At 51.1% G+C, this 15,938-nt stretch overlaps 1 protein-coding gene across 9 annotated transcripts in view; it reads right to left on the bottom strand.

Annotated features, from left to right (window-relative positions):
* Window positions 1-15,938, bottom strand: part of RGS3 (regulator of G protein signaling 3) — a 242,348-nt gene that overhangs the window by 23,060 nt on the left and 203,350 nt on the right. Inside the window, exon 1 of one of the 9 annotated variants that reach the window (XM_074973676.1) lies at window positions 12,910-13,139. The exons of the other annotated variants lie outside the window; for them this stretch is intronic. Coding sequence (XP_074829777.1) covers window positions 12,910-12,954 — 45 coding nt within the window. The 5' untranslated portion in view covers window positions 12,955-13,139. Of the gene's footprint in view, window positions 1-12,909; window positions 13,140-15,938 lie in introns of those variants that run through there. 9 annotated transcript variants of the gene reach the window in all.

The following is a 15,938-nucleotide window of genomic DNA, read 5'->3' as shown; positions in this document are numbered from 1 at the left end:
AGGGAGAAGCTGGCAGTGAAACCAGACACACTCGTCTGGCAGCTCCTGCCCCTCCTGCGCCACAGGAACAAAAAGCAAAGGGGAAGTGCCGGCCCCGTTCATCTGCTGATTGCCCGAGGCTCAGCCCAGCCTGGGCCTGCACTTATGGCTTGCCTTGGGCTGGCTGCATGCCGCTTACTCGGGGCTCCCAGATCCCAGCCCCTTGCTGCCTGGGGCTACCCTTGCTCTGGAGCGCCGTGTTCCCACCCCCCTGCAGTGCCATGGGGCTCTCATGAGGCAGGCCCCAGAAAAAATTGCCATTGTCAGGTTTGTTCTTTGCTTTCCGGTGTTTGAGACCCGGCCGCCACCTGGTTCTGCAGCCGCCAGGGCCAGACACGGGCTCTCTTTCCCACGAGGAAGGTGAGATTCTCAGGGAACTACAGCTTGGAGCTGGGGTTTTGAGACAAACACCCCATAGAGTGAGACCTGTGATCACAGCAAGAGAGCGGGCAGCACTAAGGTCGCTTGCTGCTCCTGACGCTGCTGGCTGGCTCTGAGCCAGGGCCCAGCACTCATGGCCACACTGAGGTAACCCATGCCCCGTGGACATGGTCAGCCAGTGCCACCTTCCCTGGGCATAGCAGTGCTCCAGGCCGGTCCTGGATGAGACGTTGCTTGGAAAAGGGCAGAGCTTGCCCCTTAGCAGCCTGCAGGCACTAAGAAATCATCTCTTCTTGGGGCACACAGCTGGACGAGTCTGCTGGGAGCCCCCTGTATCAAAGCAAAGGTCTGACTCTGTCTCCTCCAGAGACCCGCCCAGAATGTAAGTCACCTCCTCACAGCCCCCGCCTGGAACCGCCCCCACACAGGGACCTGGAGCCTAGAGAGAGCGGGACAGCTGGGGAAGATGCCAAAGGAAGCACCAGCATGAACTGCTGCTCCAGCACTGAGCCCTGTATCATGGAGGAAGGGCCCGATCCTGCCCCTCCACCCCTGTGGAAGGCCATGGGAGTGAAGGGGGCTCAGCCACCAACAGGATCAGGACCCAGCAGTAAAAGGCCCTGGGGATGGGGCAAGCGGGTGGAAGTGAGCCAGGGAAGGTGAGTGCGACCTGACTGAGAGACCACCCGGACAACCAAAACCTCATTTAAAAAGCCTCACACAGTCTCATCTGGGGCCATCCCAATTGCCCAGTTTGGGTCATATTTGGCTGCCACTGTCCAGCCTCCAATGGGCAGGATGCCACACTAGCCCTCTTCTGCCAGCTGGGGCGGAGCAGGAGGTTGAGCACCCTCGGGCCTAGAGGAAGCCAGTGCCTGTGACTGCGCTAGAGGCTGGTCCAAATTTGCCAGGTCTCAGAGCAGCTCATCAGACCGTGTTTAATGTGGATCCTGCCCAGCTCCACTAGATTTTCTCTTTTCCCAACCAGGGCAGTTATCACCACCTTCAATATCGTCTAGCATCCTGTCCACCGGGGCTCTCTTGATACAAGGGCTCTGCAGCCAAAGGCAAAGGGAGGACGAGCTGTTGTCCCAATGAAAGCTTTAATTCATACTTGACATTTCAAAGGGTTTCACTGACCTTCCTTCTTTTTCCCGACCCCATGAGGACAGGTGTGTGCGGGGGGTGGGGGGGGCACTGTCTGCTATGTCATGTGCCTCCATCACGCACCCCTGAGTCCTACACCACGTATTACAATCAGGATAGGACAATACACAGGTGTACATCTACACATACACATGTCTACACACATACACACGCTTCCCTCTGTCTGAGGTGCTATGTCTTTTCACAGCTGTTTCACAAGGACTCCAGGGAGCATGTGTCTGAACAGCCTTGTCTTCCACATGGCTCCTGGGTGCTCCAGCCCCAGGCAATGCTGAAGAGCCCTGGCTAGACCCAGGGGTTCCCTGCTGCTCTCCTGCTCTCTCTTTGGGTAGCAGGGGGCAGAGGTGAAGCAGAGGCTGGGCCATAAAGTGTCCTGCTCTCAGAGGAGGACAAACAACCACCTGCGAGAGGCGAGTCTCCCAGGGAAGTTTGTGGATTTATTCCTTTGCTTCACAAAGCCAAGAACAAGGTAGTTCTGAAACAAATGCCAAGCAGCAGCAATTCCCTCAGTGCGGACACTCTCCGCCCTGGGGAAATCATTACCCTCTCCCTGCAGAGCTAACGAACCAGCCGCTAAGTGCTCTTTCCACCCACAGATCCAGTTTGTATAGATTATCGCACACCATCAGATTTCACATGCAACGATAAAACTTCTGCCAGTACTGGGCAATGCCACAGGGGGCCCTGGGCACTGCACAGACAGCAGCCTCTGTCCTAGAACAATCAGGTCTTCTAGCAACTTTGGGGCCCTTTCCTGCACCCCACATGCCAGACTCAGTGCACCATTGAGACATCTTGCAGTCAAGGGACCCAGCGCCCCCAGAGATCCCTACACTGCGGGAAGCTTGGGGAATTCCAGAATGGCACCAAGCTTCACAAGTCCCCAGCTGGTTCTAGAATGGCTACCCCCTTAGTGGGAGATTGCAGCGATACATCAACACCTGGGAACAGGTGCCACGGGATGGACCAATCCTGAACAGGACATCTGTTCTTAGAGCCCAGCCCTTTCCTGGAAGTCATCAGGTCTGGTTTTCAGACAGACTCTGGGGAGCAAAGTGTTTCTAGGCATAATCGAGAGATCCCCAACTGCCTAGCCTGGGTTCCCCCTAAAGGACATCTAGAGCTTGCCAGTCATAGAAGTTTTTATTACCTTTTGAAACGTAAGATTGCAACTCATTTGTGTACCTTTGTTTACTCGCTTTAACCTTGTAAGTAACACTCTGGTTTCCTTTTCCTATTCATGCATCTTTAGATAGTTTATTACAGGATTGGCTACAAACCTTGTCTTTGATGTGAGATCTAAGGTACAACTGACCCGGGGTAAGTGACTGGTCCTTTGGCACTGGGAGTAACCTGAATATAGCTGTGATTGGTGGTGTAAGGGCCCATCTATCACAAAGCAGGCTCACCTGGCTGGTGTGACAGATCAGGGTATCCAAGGGGACTGTCTGTGACCCCACGTTCGGCTGTTATGGTGCCTGGGGAGTTTACACGTGATAATTGGTTGGAACTCACAGCCGGGGCGGTCTGTGACCTGGTTCCTGCCAGTCTGCTCTGAGGTTGGTGCTCACGCTTCTGAGTCACTGCACTACAGGCCGGTCAGCCTCACCTCAGTCCCCGGAAATATTATGGAGCAGGTCCTCAAGGAATCAATCCTGAAGCACTTACACGAGAGGAAAGTGATCAGGAACAGTCAGCATGGATTCACCAAGGGAAGGTCATGCCTGACTAATCTAATCGCCTTCTATGATGAGATTACTGATTCTGTGGATGAAGGGAAAGCAGTGGATGTATTGTTTCTTGACTTTAGCAAAGCTTTTGACACTGTCTCCCACAGTATTCTTGTCAGCAAGTTAAAGAAGTATGGGCTGGATGAATGCACTATAAGGTGGGTAGAAAGTTGGCTAGATTGTCGGGCTCAACGGGTAGTGATCAATGGCTCCATGTCTCGTTGGCAGCCGGTGTCAAGTGGAGTGCCCCAGGGGTCGGTCCTGGGGCCGGTTTTGTTCAATATCTTCATAAATGATCTGGAGGATGGTGTGGATTGCACTCTTAGCAAATTTGCGGATGATACTAAACTGGGAGGAGTGGTAGATACGCTGGAGGGCAGAGATAGGATACAGAGGGACCTAGACAAATTGGAGGATTGGGCCAAAAGAAACCTGATGAGGTTCAATAAGGATAAGTGCAGGGTCCTGCACTTAGGACGGAAGAACCCAATGCACAGCTACAGACTAGGGTCCGAATGGCTAGGCAGCAGTTCTGCGGAAAAGGACCTAGGGGTTACAGTGGACGAGAAGCTGGATATGAGTCAGCAGTGTGCCCTTGTTGCCAAGAAGGCCAATGGCATTTTGGGATGTATAAGTAGGGGCATAGCCAGCAGATCGAGGGACGTGATCGTTCCCCTCTATTCGACAATGGTGAGGCCTCATCTGGAGTACTGTGTCCAGTTTTGGGCCCCACACTACAAGAAGGATGTGGATAAATTGGAGAGAGTCCAGCGAAGGGCAACAAAAATGATTAGGGGTCTGGAACACATGACTTATGAGGAGAGGCTGAGGGAACTGGGATTGTTTAGTCTGCAGAAGAGAAGAATGAGGGGGGATTTGATAGCTGCTTTCAACTACCTGAGAGGTGGTTCCAAAGAGGATGGTTCTAGACTATTCTCAGTGGTAGCAGATGACAGGACAAGGAGTAATGGTCTCAAGTTGCAGTGGGGGAGGTTTAGGTTGGATATTAGGAAAAACTTTTTCACTAGGAGGGTGGTGAAGCACTGGAATGCGTTACCTAGGGAGGTGGTAGAATCTCCTTCCTTAGAAGTTTTTAAGGTCAGGCTTGACAAAGCCCTGGCTGGGATGATTTAATTGGGGATTAGTCCTGCTTTGAGCAGGGGGTTGGACTAGATGACCTCCTGAGGTCCCTTCCAACCCTGATATTCTATGATTCTATGATTCTAATTGCCCCATGCAAGAAGCCAGCCAAAGGCATTGCTTGTGTGTGCAAGGAAGGGCAGTTAGTAATAGACTGGCCTGACACCTCTGGAGCCTGAAATCCTCTCTTTATCCAGAGCAGGTACACTGCCAGCCTGCTTCTCTCCAGACCAGGGCAGTCTGGTTCTCCAATGAGAGGGGAAATGAGCAGACACACCCACCCACTCCTTGGCCTCTCTGTTGCAGCTCGCAAACATGGGATGTGCCTACAGTGCAGCATGTGTAGACACAGCTAGAGCAAAGTCAGCTCAAGTAACAATCACAGGGAAGCTGCAGTATCATGGGCAGCTGTATGGGCTAGCCCCTCCCACCCAGGGTCCTGGGTACATGTTTCAGTGGCCTGTGCTGCTGCTGTGGCTTCACTACTATTTCAGAGTAACAGCCGTGTTAGTCTGTATCCGCAAAAAGAAAAGGAGGACTTGTGGCACCTTAGAGACTAACCAATTTATTTGAGCATGAGCTTTCGTGAGCTACAGCTCACTTCATCGGATGCATAAAAGTGGAAAATGCAGTGAGGATATTTTTATACACACGGACCATGAAAAAATGGGTGTTTATCACTTCAAAAGGTTTTCTCTCCCCCCACCCCACGCTCCTGCTGGTAATAGCTTATCTAAAGTGATCACTCTCCTTACAATGTGTATGATAATCAAGGTGGTCCATTTCCAGCACAAATCCAGGGTTTAACAAGAACGTCGGGGGGCGGGGGGGGGGGAGTAGGAAAAAACAGGGGGAAATAGGTTACCTTGCATAATGACTTAGCCACTCCCAGTCTCTATTCAAGCCTAAGTTAATTGTATCCAATTTGCAAATGAATTCCAATTCAACAGTCTCTCGCTGGAGTCACTACTATTGTTGCTCACACTAGCCTGATCACAACGAGCTGGGGTCTGTCTACACATGCTGCAGTCACACCTCTGACTGCAGTGTAGACAAGCCCAGAGAGTCAGTTGTGCTGGTGTTCTCTGGAACCCCCGGACCCAGGCCCCCAGACAACTGTCATAACATTCAGATTTTGAATAGTACAGATCTGGAGTCAAACCAGAGACCTGGAGCTAAAATGCTCCATATCTCAGTTTCAGGAGCCATTTCACACCCCTAGGACAATTTCTTGTACAAATGTTGGATGTTTCCAAACTTGCTGTGTGGTCTCATCCTACCCAGTGTGCCCAGCAATCATGCTAGTATACTGATATCACACTCCTTAGTATTATCATCTCGTGAAATAATGATGGGAAAACTTACACAGGCGACTTGCCCTAGTGCTCCCTGATTCGCAGCAATCCCTGTGGCAGTCTCTTCTCGTGCCTGAAGGCTGCCTATCAGATCAATCCTTACATTTAATATTGTTGGATGCCCGCATCAGATAAGGGCTAACAGGAAATGAACAAGCTCCTTTAAGACGAGAAACATGTTTGGATTAAATTAAATCTCTGTGCAGATTCAATCAGAGGGTCTGCTGTGAGCAGGATATGAACAGACACCCCTCTCCAGAGCCACACGGCAGGTTTTCCATCTCAAGCCGGAACCATCAGCAAGACTGTTAAGTCCCAACTCCAGCCATAGTGTTCACTGTAGAGTGGGATGTCAGCACCCGAGGAGAGGCCTGCTGGAATGTAACCAGTCTGTAAGAGCAGGGCAGAGAATGGCTCAGAGATAGCAGAGATCTCTGGAGGAGGGGCAGCCCTGAGCTCACCTGGCTCTGTGTGCACAAAACTGAAAGGAAACTTTATTGGCCCCAAACGAAACACCCAGGGGCCTAGGCAGCTCAGGGGACTCCTGAAAAGAACAGATGCAGAATTTCTCTCTGGTCACTGGGCTCAAATCAGCAGACTACGAGTAGCTGAAAGTAAGCCCTGTCTGTCGGGTGCCTGTGTGAAATTCAGAGATTCTGAGGCCAGAGGGGCCAATGTGATCATCTAGTCTCACCCACTGTGTAACACAGGCCAGAGAATTGCCCCCAAACAATTCCTAGAGCAGAGCTTTTAGAAAAAAATCCAGTCTTGATTTCAGAATTGTCAGTGATGGAGAATCCACCTTAGTCCTTGGTAAATTGATCCAGCGGTTAATTACTCTCATTGTTAAAAATGACAGGTTTCAGAGTAACAGCCGTGTTAGTCTGTATTCGCAAAAAGAAAAGGATAACTTGTGGCACCTTAGAGACTAACCAATTTATTTGAGCATGAGCTTTCGTGAGCTACAGCTCACTTCATCGGAGCTGTAGCTCACGAAAGCTCATGCTCAAATAAATTGGTTAGTCTCTAAGGTGCCACAAGTACTCCTTTTCTTATTGTTAAAAATGTATGCCTTAGTTCCAATCTGAATTTATCTAGCTTTAGCTTTCAGCCATTGGCTCGTGTTGGACCTTTCTCTGCTAGATTGAAGAGCCCATTATGAAATATTTGTTCCCCATGTAGGTACTTATAGACTGTGATCAAATCACCCCTTAACCTTCAGGCGGGAATAATAGCTCAGAGGTAGGAGGGATAGCTCAGTGGTTTGAGCATTGGCCTCCTAACCCAAGGTTGTGAGTTCAATCCTTGAGGGGGCCATTTAGGGATCTGGAGCAAAAATTGGGGATTGGCCCTGCTTTGAGCAGGGGGTTGGACTAGATGATCTTCTGAGGTCCCTTCCAACCCCGATAGTCTATGTTTCTCTTTGTTAAGCTAAATAGATTGAGCTCCTTGAGGCCATGATCGCTCTGCCGTAGACTCCGGAACTCCACCACAGCGAGAGGCGGAAGGGGAGTCGACAGGGGAGCGGCGGCCGTCGATCCCGCGTTGCGAGGATGCGAAGTAACTGATTCTAAGTGGATATAAGATACGTCGACTTCAGCTACGCTATTCTCATTGCTGAAGTTGTGTATCTTAGATCGATTCCCGACCCCCAGTGTAGACCAGGCCTGAGTCTCTCTCTATAAGGCAGGTTTTCTAATCCTTTCATCACTCTCATGGTTCTTCTCTGAACCCTCTCCAATATTTCACTATCCTTCTCGAACTGTGGACACCAGAACTGGACACAGATTCCGCCAGTGGTCAAAAAACCCCTTGACTCCTAATCAAGATTCCCCTGTTTGTGCATCCCAGGATTGCATTAGCCCTTTGGACACAGCATCGAACTGGAAGATGATTATTCACCACAATCCCCAAATCTTTTTCAGAGTCACTGCTTCCCAGCAGAGTCCCCCATTCGCTGACATCATTTGTTCCTAGATGGATACATTTGCATTTAGCTGCATTACAATGCATATTGTTTGCTTGCTTGCAGTTTGCCAAGTGATCCAGATTGCTTGGTATCAGTCACCTGTTCTCTTCATTACCATGCCCCCAATTTTTGTGTCATCTGCAGACTTTATCAGTGATGATTTTATGTTGTATTCCAGGTCATTTATAACAGTGGCTCTCAGCCCGGGGGTACACACAGGTCTTCCACGGGGTACATCAACTCATCTAGATATTTGCCTGGTTTTACAACAGGCTACATAAAAAGTACTAGCGAAGTCAGTACAAACTAAAATTTCATACAATGACTTGTTTATACTGTTCTATGTACTATACACTGAAATGTAAATATGATATTTATATTCCAATTGATTTATTTTCTAATTATTTGGTAAAAATGAGAAAGTCAGCAATGTTTCAGTAATAGTGTGGCTGTGACACTTTTGTATTTTTATGTCTGAGTAGTTTTTAAGTGAGGTGAAACTTGGGGTATGTGAGACAAATCAGCCTCCTGAAAGGGGGACAGTAGTCTGGAAAGGCTGAGAGCCACTGATTATAAATATGTTAAATAGCGTGGGGCCAGGAACTGATATCTGCAGGACCACACTAGAAACACCCCCACTCAATGACGATTCCCTGTTTATAACGATATTTTGAGACCCATTCGTTAGCCGATTTGTAATTCATTTAAGAACATAAGAATGGTCCTACTGGGTCAGACCAAGGGTCCATCTAGCCCAGTATCCTGTCTTCTGACAGTGGCCAGTGCCTGGTGCCCCAGAGGGAATGAAGAGAAGAGGGAATCATCAAGTGATCCACTAGGTTAATTTTATATCATTCTAATCATGTCATGTGGTACCAAGTCAAGTGCCTTACAGGAGTGTCAATTACATCCACACTATTACTTTTATCAACCAAACTTGTAAGCTCATAGAAAAAAAAGGATGACAAGTTAGTTTGACATGATCTATTTTCCATAAATCATGTTGATTGGCATTAATTATATTACCCTCTGCGAACGAATGGCCTCCTCTCAGGCGCTCCCTTGTGGCAGCCCTGCAAGTGGCCCTCACCTGTTTCCCTCTTGGGTTCCCAGAAAGTCCATATGAGCTTATTCTCTAGTTCATCAATAATTTATTAACCAAAATACAGTACAAAAGTCCCAAACCAGCTGTCCCACAACAGTCCATATCAACCTGTGCAAATCAGCTTTAAAACCCGGGCTTCATTCCCACCACTCTAGTGTCTTCCACCAGACCTGGACTCTTTAACAGTCATCCTCTGACCTTCCCCCCTCCCCCCCGGCCAGAACAGCCACCCCAGGCTTTCCTTCCAGGGCACAGCCCTGCTCTTCCCAGCCAGAGCTTCCACAACCTCTCTGCGGGGAGCCTCTCATGGTTCCTCTAGGACCCAGCTCTCTGGCAAAGAGATGCCAGTGGGTCAGCCCTCTCCAGCCCTCCGGCCCTGGCTCTCTGGCCTGGGGACGCCAGCCAGCACCCCCTTGCTGCTCTCCTGCATTCAGCCCTCTCCCAGGAACCGTCTTCTCTCTGTGGCAGCTCTCATCTCCTGCTCTTCCTGACAGAATCACTGCATCTCACCTGGCCTCCGCTGGTCCCCCATGAGCTGCCCCACCCTCGTCACTGGCCCAGCTGGCAGCACCTGGCCTGGAACAGAACAGCTGAGCCCAGTTTCCTCTAGTGGGCCAACTACCCTGTTACCCTCCTTTAATTCTTTATGAATCAAGTCCTGCATCAGTCACTCCATGTATCTTGCCCGGGATTGATGTCAGACTGACAGGCCTATAACTAGCCGGGTTATCCCATTTACCCTTTTAAATATTGGCAAGACATATGCTTTCTTCCCGTCCTCTGGCACTTCCCAGGGTTTCAAGGCTTATCGAAAATCCACAGCACAACTCTTGGGTGCAAGTTATCCAGAGCTGTGATTTAAAGGGAAGGGCTTGCCATCCAAACCTGCATCTCATCTCTGGGCAGGAGAGTGCCCCTGCCAGGCCCAGGGCTGCATCAGCAGGGGCAGGGGGAAAGGGAGACAGCAAAGGGGATATGACAGGGACTTCTACCGCAGAAACCTGCTGGAGCTACGCCGGCCAACAGCAGCACCTGGAACCCCTCTTCCCAGGCCAAAGGGGCACCTGGCCCCCACCAAACTCTGCAATAAATTCCAACAGTAGAGGTCTCCCCCACTCCCTCTGCTCATTCTGTACACTGAGCATTGACCCTGGGATTGTGACTGCGACAGCACAGCCCAGAACATGGCGGGCCAGCATGAGTGGGGTTGATTGTGTGCTGTGTCCGTAGCCCGGCTAGCGGGGGCAGCCAGGACAGGATACTGAGAGGGATGTTGAGCGTCTCAGCTCCCTCCAGCTGCTCACCTGGAGGGGACTGCCATCCAGGCACTGGATTCCACTGGGATGGGTTGTCCCTGTGCAGGGCCAGAGTGGGAGACTCACCTGCACAGAGGCCAACATCAGGCGCTGGCCCCATTCCAGGGGGATCTCACAGCAACTCTCTGCTTAACTATTGAATCTAGGCAGCACTGAACCTATTGAACTGGTGAAGAACAATACATGTACCAGCAACACCAGCCTGTGCTGTAGAATCAGAGCCAGCAGGATTGTCCAATCGGCTTGGGGGGCTTTCCTGGTGCATGTATAAACGAGGACACTGGGTGCCATTGTAACCGTCTGGATCTTGAAAAGCAAACAAAACCAAAAGCCAGCCTTGCTTGAAATGTCTCCGAGCCCTGGAAGGAGACAAAGGCCTTTGCAGAAGGAAATGATCCTATGTCAGCAGCCTGGAATAATCCCATTACCCCATTACTGTCATCCCCAATTGATAGCTCTGGATAAACCAAGTCTTAACAGGGTTTCACACAGCCCTCACTGCTGCAGTGACCACACCATATGTCCATAAAAGGACCAGGCTCCGCACGCTCTGGAAATGAACTGTAAACGAGCTTGTTTGTTCAACTCTGGAATAATATCCTTTCCCGTAGTGATGGCATCTTGGAGACGGCAGCAGTCAAACAGCAACAACAGACTTCCCTGAGCAGCCAGCCTGCCAGAGCTTCCCAGGCCCCTGCGAGACAGTCACTGGTAGTCAGATCTCAAGCTGGGCGGGGGGGTGGGCAGTGTGCATGGCCATGTGCCTGTGTCAGGGAGAGGGACAGAGTGTGCGAAAGCTGCAACGGTTTATGACACAAGCCCTTGTTGCCAGCACTCCACTCCTCACCTCCTGGAAAGAGGAGCTTGCCTGGGATTTCCCTGTGTAGATCCAGGTGGCTGGCTGTATGCTCATCAACCTAAAACAGACCATGACAGCCAGAGCCATGCAGAGAACAGGCACCGAGCTTCTGCTTAGCTCTGCCGCCTTCCTGCACGGCCACCCGCCTGTCCTGCCATGCCAGGGGCACCATACAAATGCTGTCCCACTCGGGGGAGATTTGCTGATGTAATGAAATAATGCGAAGAACTAGATTAAACCCAGTGAGATCGAGTCACTTGCGTGCTCGGCTGCCTTGAAACGTGCTCCCTGCCAGGTCAGTGCACTAACTACAGCAACCTTGCCTTTCGCTGCTCGCAGGCCAGGCACGGCACTGCTCAGCTCACCCCACTGTGAGCCCAGGGGCTCAGAGGGGCCATGTCTCTCAGTCACTTCCTTTCCTTGTTGCTTTTGCCATGTTACTCTTCAGTAGCCATGGCATCTGGTTTTAATCTGTGAACTATCTTGGCCTCTCACCTGGCGCATGTGCCCGGAGAGCAGCCAGGCTCCAAGCCCTGTGGCCTGGGTGCCCATCACCTGCGCTCTCACAGCACTGAACCATCTGGTGAGACGATCACAAGGGCAGCGTATTCCAGACTAGACAGGATTGTGACGCAGAGTCCATGCCTCTCTCATCTCCCAAAACTGCAACCCCCTTGCTGCTCAGGCATGGAGTGTCCCAGACAGCCTTGAAAACAAGCAACTGGGGGCAGGTAGCCTCCATGAACTGGGTAACCTTCTTGGAGAATCACAGAACGGGATTGCATGGAAACTCATGCATATGCCCAGAGTTCACAGGGCACGCAGGGCTGTCAGGAGTTGGAAACCCCAAAGCAGAGGAATTCACCCAAGCAGGCAAGACTGTGCCAGCCTTCTGAAAGTGTCAGGACACATCCCAGCACCAAGCAGAGCGGAGCAGAGAGGCAGCTTTAACTGCATGCAGCATGTTCCTAGCAATCAGAGAAACACACTAAGAGGAAGAGATCTCTCCTTGTGCAGTCACCTACAGTCACAGCCCTGATCCCGCCCTCCCCAACCGCTGGCTTCATACACACCACCAAGAAAATGGATTATTGGCCCCAGCTCCATTTTTTCTTGTCCAACTCCTCCACCCTCCCCTTCTCTCCCAGCTGAGATTAATAAAGCACGCACACAACTGAATGCATCACGAAAGCTTCTGCTCAAATAAATTGGTTAGTCTCTAAGGTGCCACAAGTCCTCCTGTTCTTTTTGCGAATACAGACTAACACGGCTGCGACTCTGAAACCCACAACTCTGTGTTCAAGGGGAGTTTGTTGAAGTGGTCAGTTTAAAGCTGGCTGCTAGATCACACACACGTTTGATAAATGGCTGCAAAAGCAGCGAGCCCGCCAGCACTCCTTCCTGAGCAGCTTCGCATTCCAGCAGGAAGCCCATTGTCTGCAGCTCACGCTGTAAATGGTTACTTTTGCCAGAGGATGGTTTCTCCAAAGGGCCCTGCTAGAACAGCCCAGCACTTGAGGGGAAACTGCAAACAGCCGCACTCCCTACAAACCCCAGCTCATTTCTCCCTTTAATGCAATCTCTGTTCTTTTTTAATCCTGTGAAAGAAGATACCATTCGGCATCACTCTGCAAGGTTACAAAGCAACAGTGAAACAGAACAGATTCCCCCATCAGAGACCAAAAGCAGAACGGGAGCAGGGAGTCTTGACACCTTTCGATTTAAAATGACATTCCTGCTCCAAACTCTGGGTACATGCTGCCTCTCTGGACACTTCAAGCCCCAGCCAGTTCACAGCAGATCAAAGGCACAAACCACACACCACAAAACTTTCAGTGAAACACATACCAAATCTGTTCTCTCAGCAAGGAGCTGAATCCCAGTTAGCAGCATCCACGTCTACCTGCAACAATACCCAACCTGCAGCTCCGCCCGCTGCATGAGAACTAGCAGCGCCCGTGCCCTATATACGTCCACATCAGAGCTTCGGTGGGCCACATCAGAGCTTCGGTGGGATGCTAGCGCAGCAGCCAGCCTCTGCTTCTGCAGTTATTAATGTCCATGTCAAATGCTTGCTGAAGACGCACCAGCCTCTCCCCAGACAGCGCGCTCCTTTGTGCCCATTGTTCTATTGAGGGCTCTGCTGGAGTTCCCCAGAGACACCATTACCTGCTGAGAAAAGGGAGGTGGATGACCACGGTGCCACTAGGCAAATCTATAGATCATATTTAAACTCCTTGCATCAGCTTTTCCAGCTTGTTCTGTCCTCAGGCGACACTAAGCAAGAGACCAGTTTTAGTGCTTCCTGCAAATAGAAACTCTGCCGCTATGTTTCCAGACTACTTTCTACTGGAAAATGTGTGGAGTCTCTCAAACAGAAGGCCCTTAACCCCAGCAGTCCCTGCACTATGCAACTGCCGCCCCGCTCACAATTCTTCACTCTAGGCCCCCTCGAGCCAGCACCATTCCCAAGGGAATCAACAAGCTACAAAGGGAGAAGAAAGCTGCAGTGCCCAGTGTGTTCGCATTTTCTATGGTTTAGTGTGCCCCAGAGCCACAGCTGCCAAACAAGGTGCCTGTTTCCCTTCTGCTGGCAGAGCCCAGTCCCCTTCTACTCCACACCCCTGTACACACGCCCAGGTGCTCACCCACGTGCACACCCACAAAATGCTGCTAGAACTGCCACTCTGAGCAGCCCCGGTCCCAGAGCATGGGCATGGGGTGTGGCACTGGTGCTGTGCATCAGCACAAAGGAGCGCGCTGTCTGGGGAGAGGCTGGTGCGTCTTCAGCTAGCACCTTGCCAACTCCTCCTCCATAGCCTTCTGCATTACAGTTATTTCTGGCTGGCTTTGCTCTGCCTCTGGCTGGCTGGGCAGGCAGAGAAAGCACCAGAGCCCAGCACATCTCAAACCAGGCGGAAGCAATGGGTGGCAGCTAGCTGAGCAGAGCCCTCACTCCGATGAACTGCCCTCCCCCTAGCCTGCTGATAACTGTTAACAGCAAGGCCAGATTCCAAATGCCTCTGCTAAATCTACTTCCCCTGGTATTATGTTGTATTGACTTGGATAGGCACATTGCCCTACAGGCTGTGGACTGACACCACAGCTATCAACAGGCCACTCCACTTCCGCTGTTTACCCAGCACTCTGCACAAGAGCCACCATTCCCATTAGCTCCTTGCTCCTCCCTGGCTGCGCTGATTACACAATGCGCTCAGCTATCATTCAGCCCGACTTGAATGTAAACACATTTCCAGCCTTGGAAAGGGGCAGAGTTGGGCATGCTTGAGACTCAGCTCAGTACACAGCCATCAGCCTGTACATATAACCACCCCCCCCCCCAAGAGAGACAGCGGGGATGGTCCATGCTGTGGCATGGCAGAGCAGGGCATGAAATGCCTCATTGCCAAGCCTGGTCCAGCACCTAACATGGAGCTCTGGCTTCCTCTTGTCACCAACAGAAAATCTCACTAGCTCTGGTGTCTGCCAGCCAGTGCAAAGCGCCCCGTACACACATTCACACACGCTCCCTGATGTCAGACAGGCATGGGTCAGAGGCAGAATCTGGCCCCAGGGAGGGGCACCTTGAGCTGTACATGGGTCCTGCATGGTGCGGGCACTGAGGCCCCAAGCGAGTTTGAAGTCTCGCTGCAGCCAGTGGGAGCTGCTCCCCTTCACCCTGGAGAGCTGGCCATGACAACTGCCCCAGGTTCCTTGTGATCCATGGGCAGGGGAACCCAGGGCCAAGCTCAGGGCTGTGCTGCAGTGTCCACAGCAAGATACTCTGGTCACAGACACTCATTTCAGGAGCATTTCTAGTGACAGCCCATAGAGAACTGCATTCTGAGACCACCTTCCACCCCCCTCCCCCAGCACACACACACACACACATTCCATGCGGCGTCCAAGGCCGCTGCACTATCCCTACTACTGCACCCCGGGGGAGAATACAGGCAATCCCAGCCGCACGTACACTGACCTGCGAGGGGCACGGTTGGTGTATGTGTTTGTGAAATGGAAAGGACTGTTCTTTCATAGAATCATAGAATATCAGGGTTGGAAAAGACCTCAGGAGGTCATCTAGTCCAACCCCCTGCTCAAATCAGGACCAATACCCACTAAATCATCCCAGCCAGGGATTTGTCAAGCCGGGCCTTAAAAACCTCTGAGGATGGAGATTCCAGCACCTCCCTAGGGAACCCATTCCAGTGTTTCACCACCCTCCTAGTGAAATAGTTTTTCCTAATATCCAACCTAAACCTCCCCCACTGCAACTTGAGACCATTACTCCTTGTTCTGTCATCTGCCACCATTGAGAACAGCCGAGCTCCATCCGCTTTGGGATCCCCCTTCAGGTAGTTGAAGGCTGCTATCAAATCCCCCTTCACTTTTCTCTTCTGCAGACTAAATAACCCCAGTTCCCTCAGCCTCTCTCGTAAGTCATGTGCCCCAGCCCCTAATCATTTTCATTGCCCTCCGCTGGACTCTCTCCAATTTGTCCACATCCCTTCTGTAGTGGGGGGGACCTAAACTGGATGCAATACTCCAGGTGTGGCCTCACCAGTGCTGAATAGAGGGGAATAATCACTTTCCTCGATCTGCTGGCAAAGCTCCTATTAATAGAGCCCAATATACCGTTGGCCTTTTTGGCAACGAGGGGCCACTGCTGACTCATATCCAGCTTCTCATCCACTGTAATCCCCAGGTCCTTTTCTGCAGAATTGCTGCTTAGCCAGTCGGTCCCCAGCCTGTAGCGGTACATGGGATTCTTCCCCTTTAAAGGTTCTTTTCCCCTGTATTTATAAAGTTTCATTCAGTTATAAATATGTCTGTTTACCTGGGTTTGGAATAAAAGTCTATTTATGGAACCCTAATTC

The sequence above is a fragment of the Natator depressus genome, chromosome 16, assembly GCF_965152275.1.
Source record: "Natator depressus isolate rNatDep1 chromosome 16, rNatDep2.hap1, whole genome shotgun sequence".
Classification (NCBI taxonomy): domain Eukaryota; kingdom Metazoa; phylum Chordata; order Testudines; family Cheloniidae; genus Natator; species Natator depressus.
This window is presented reverse-complemented; position numbering and strand designations above follow the sequence as displayed.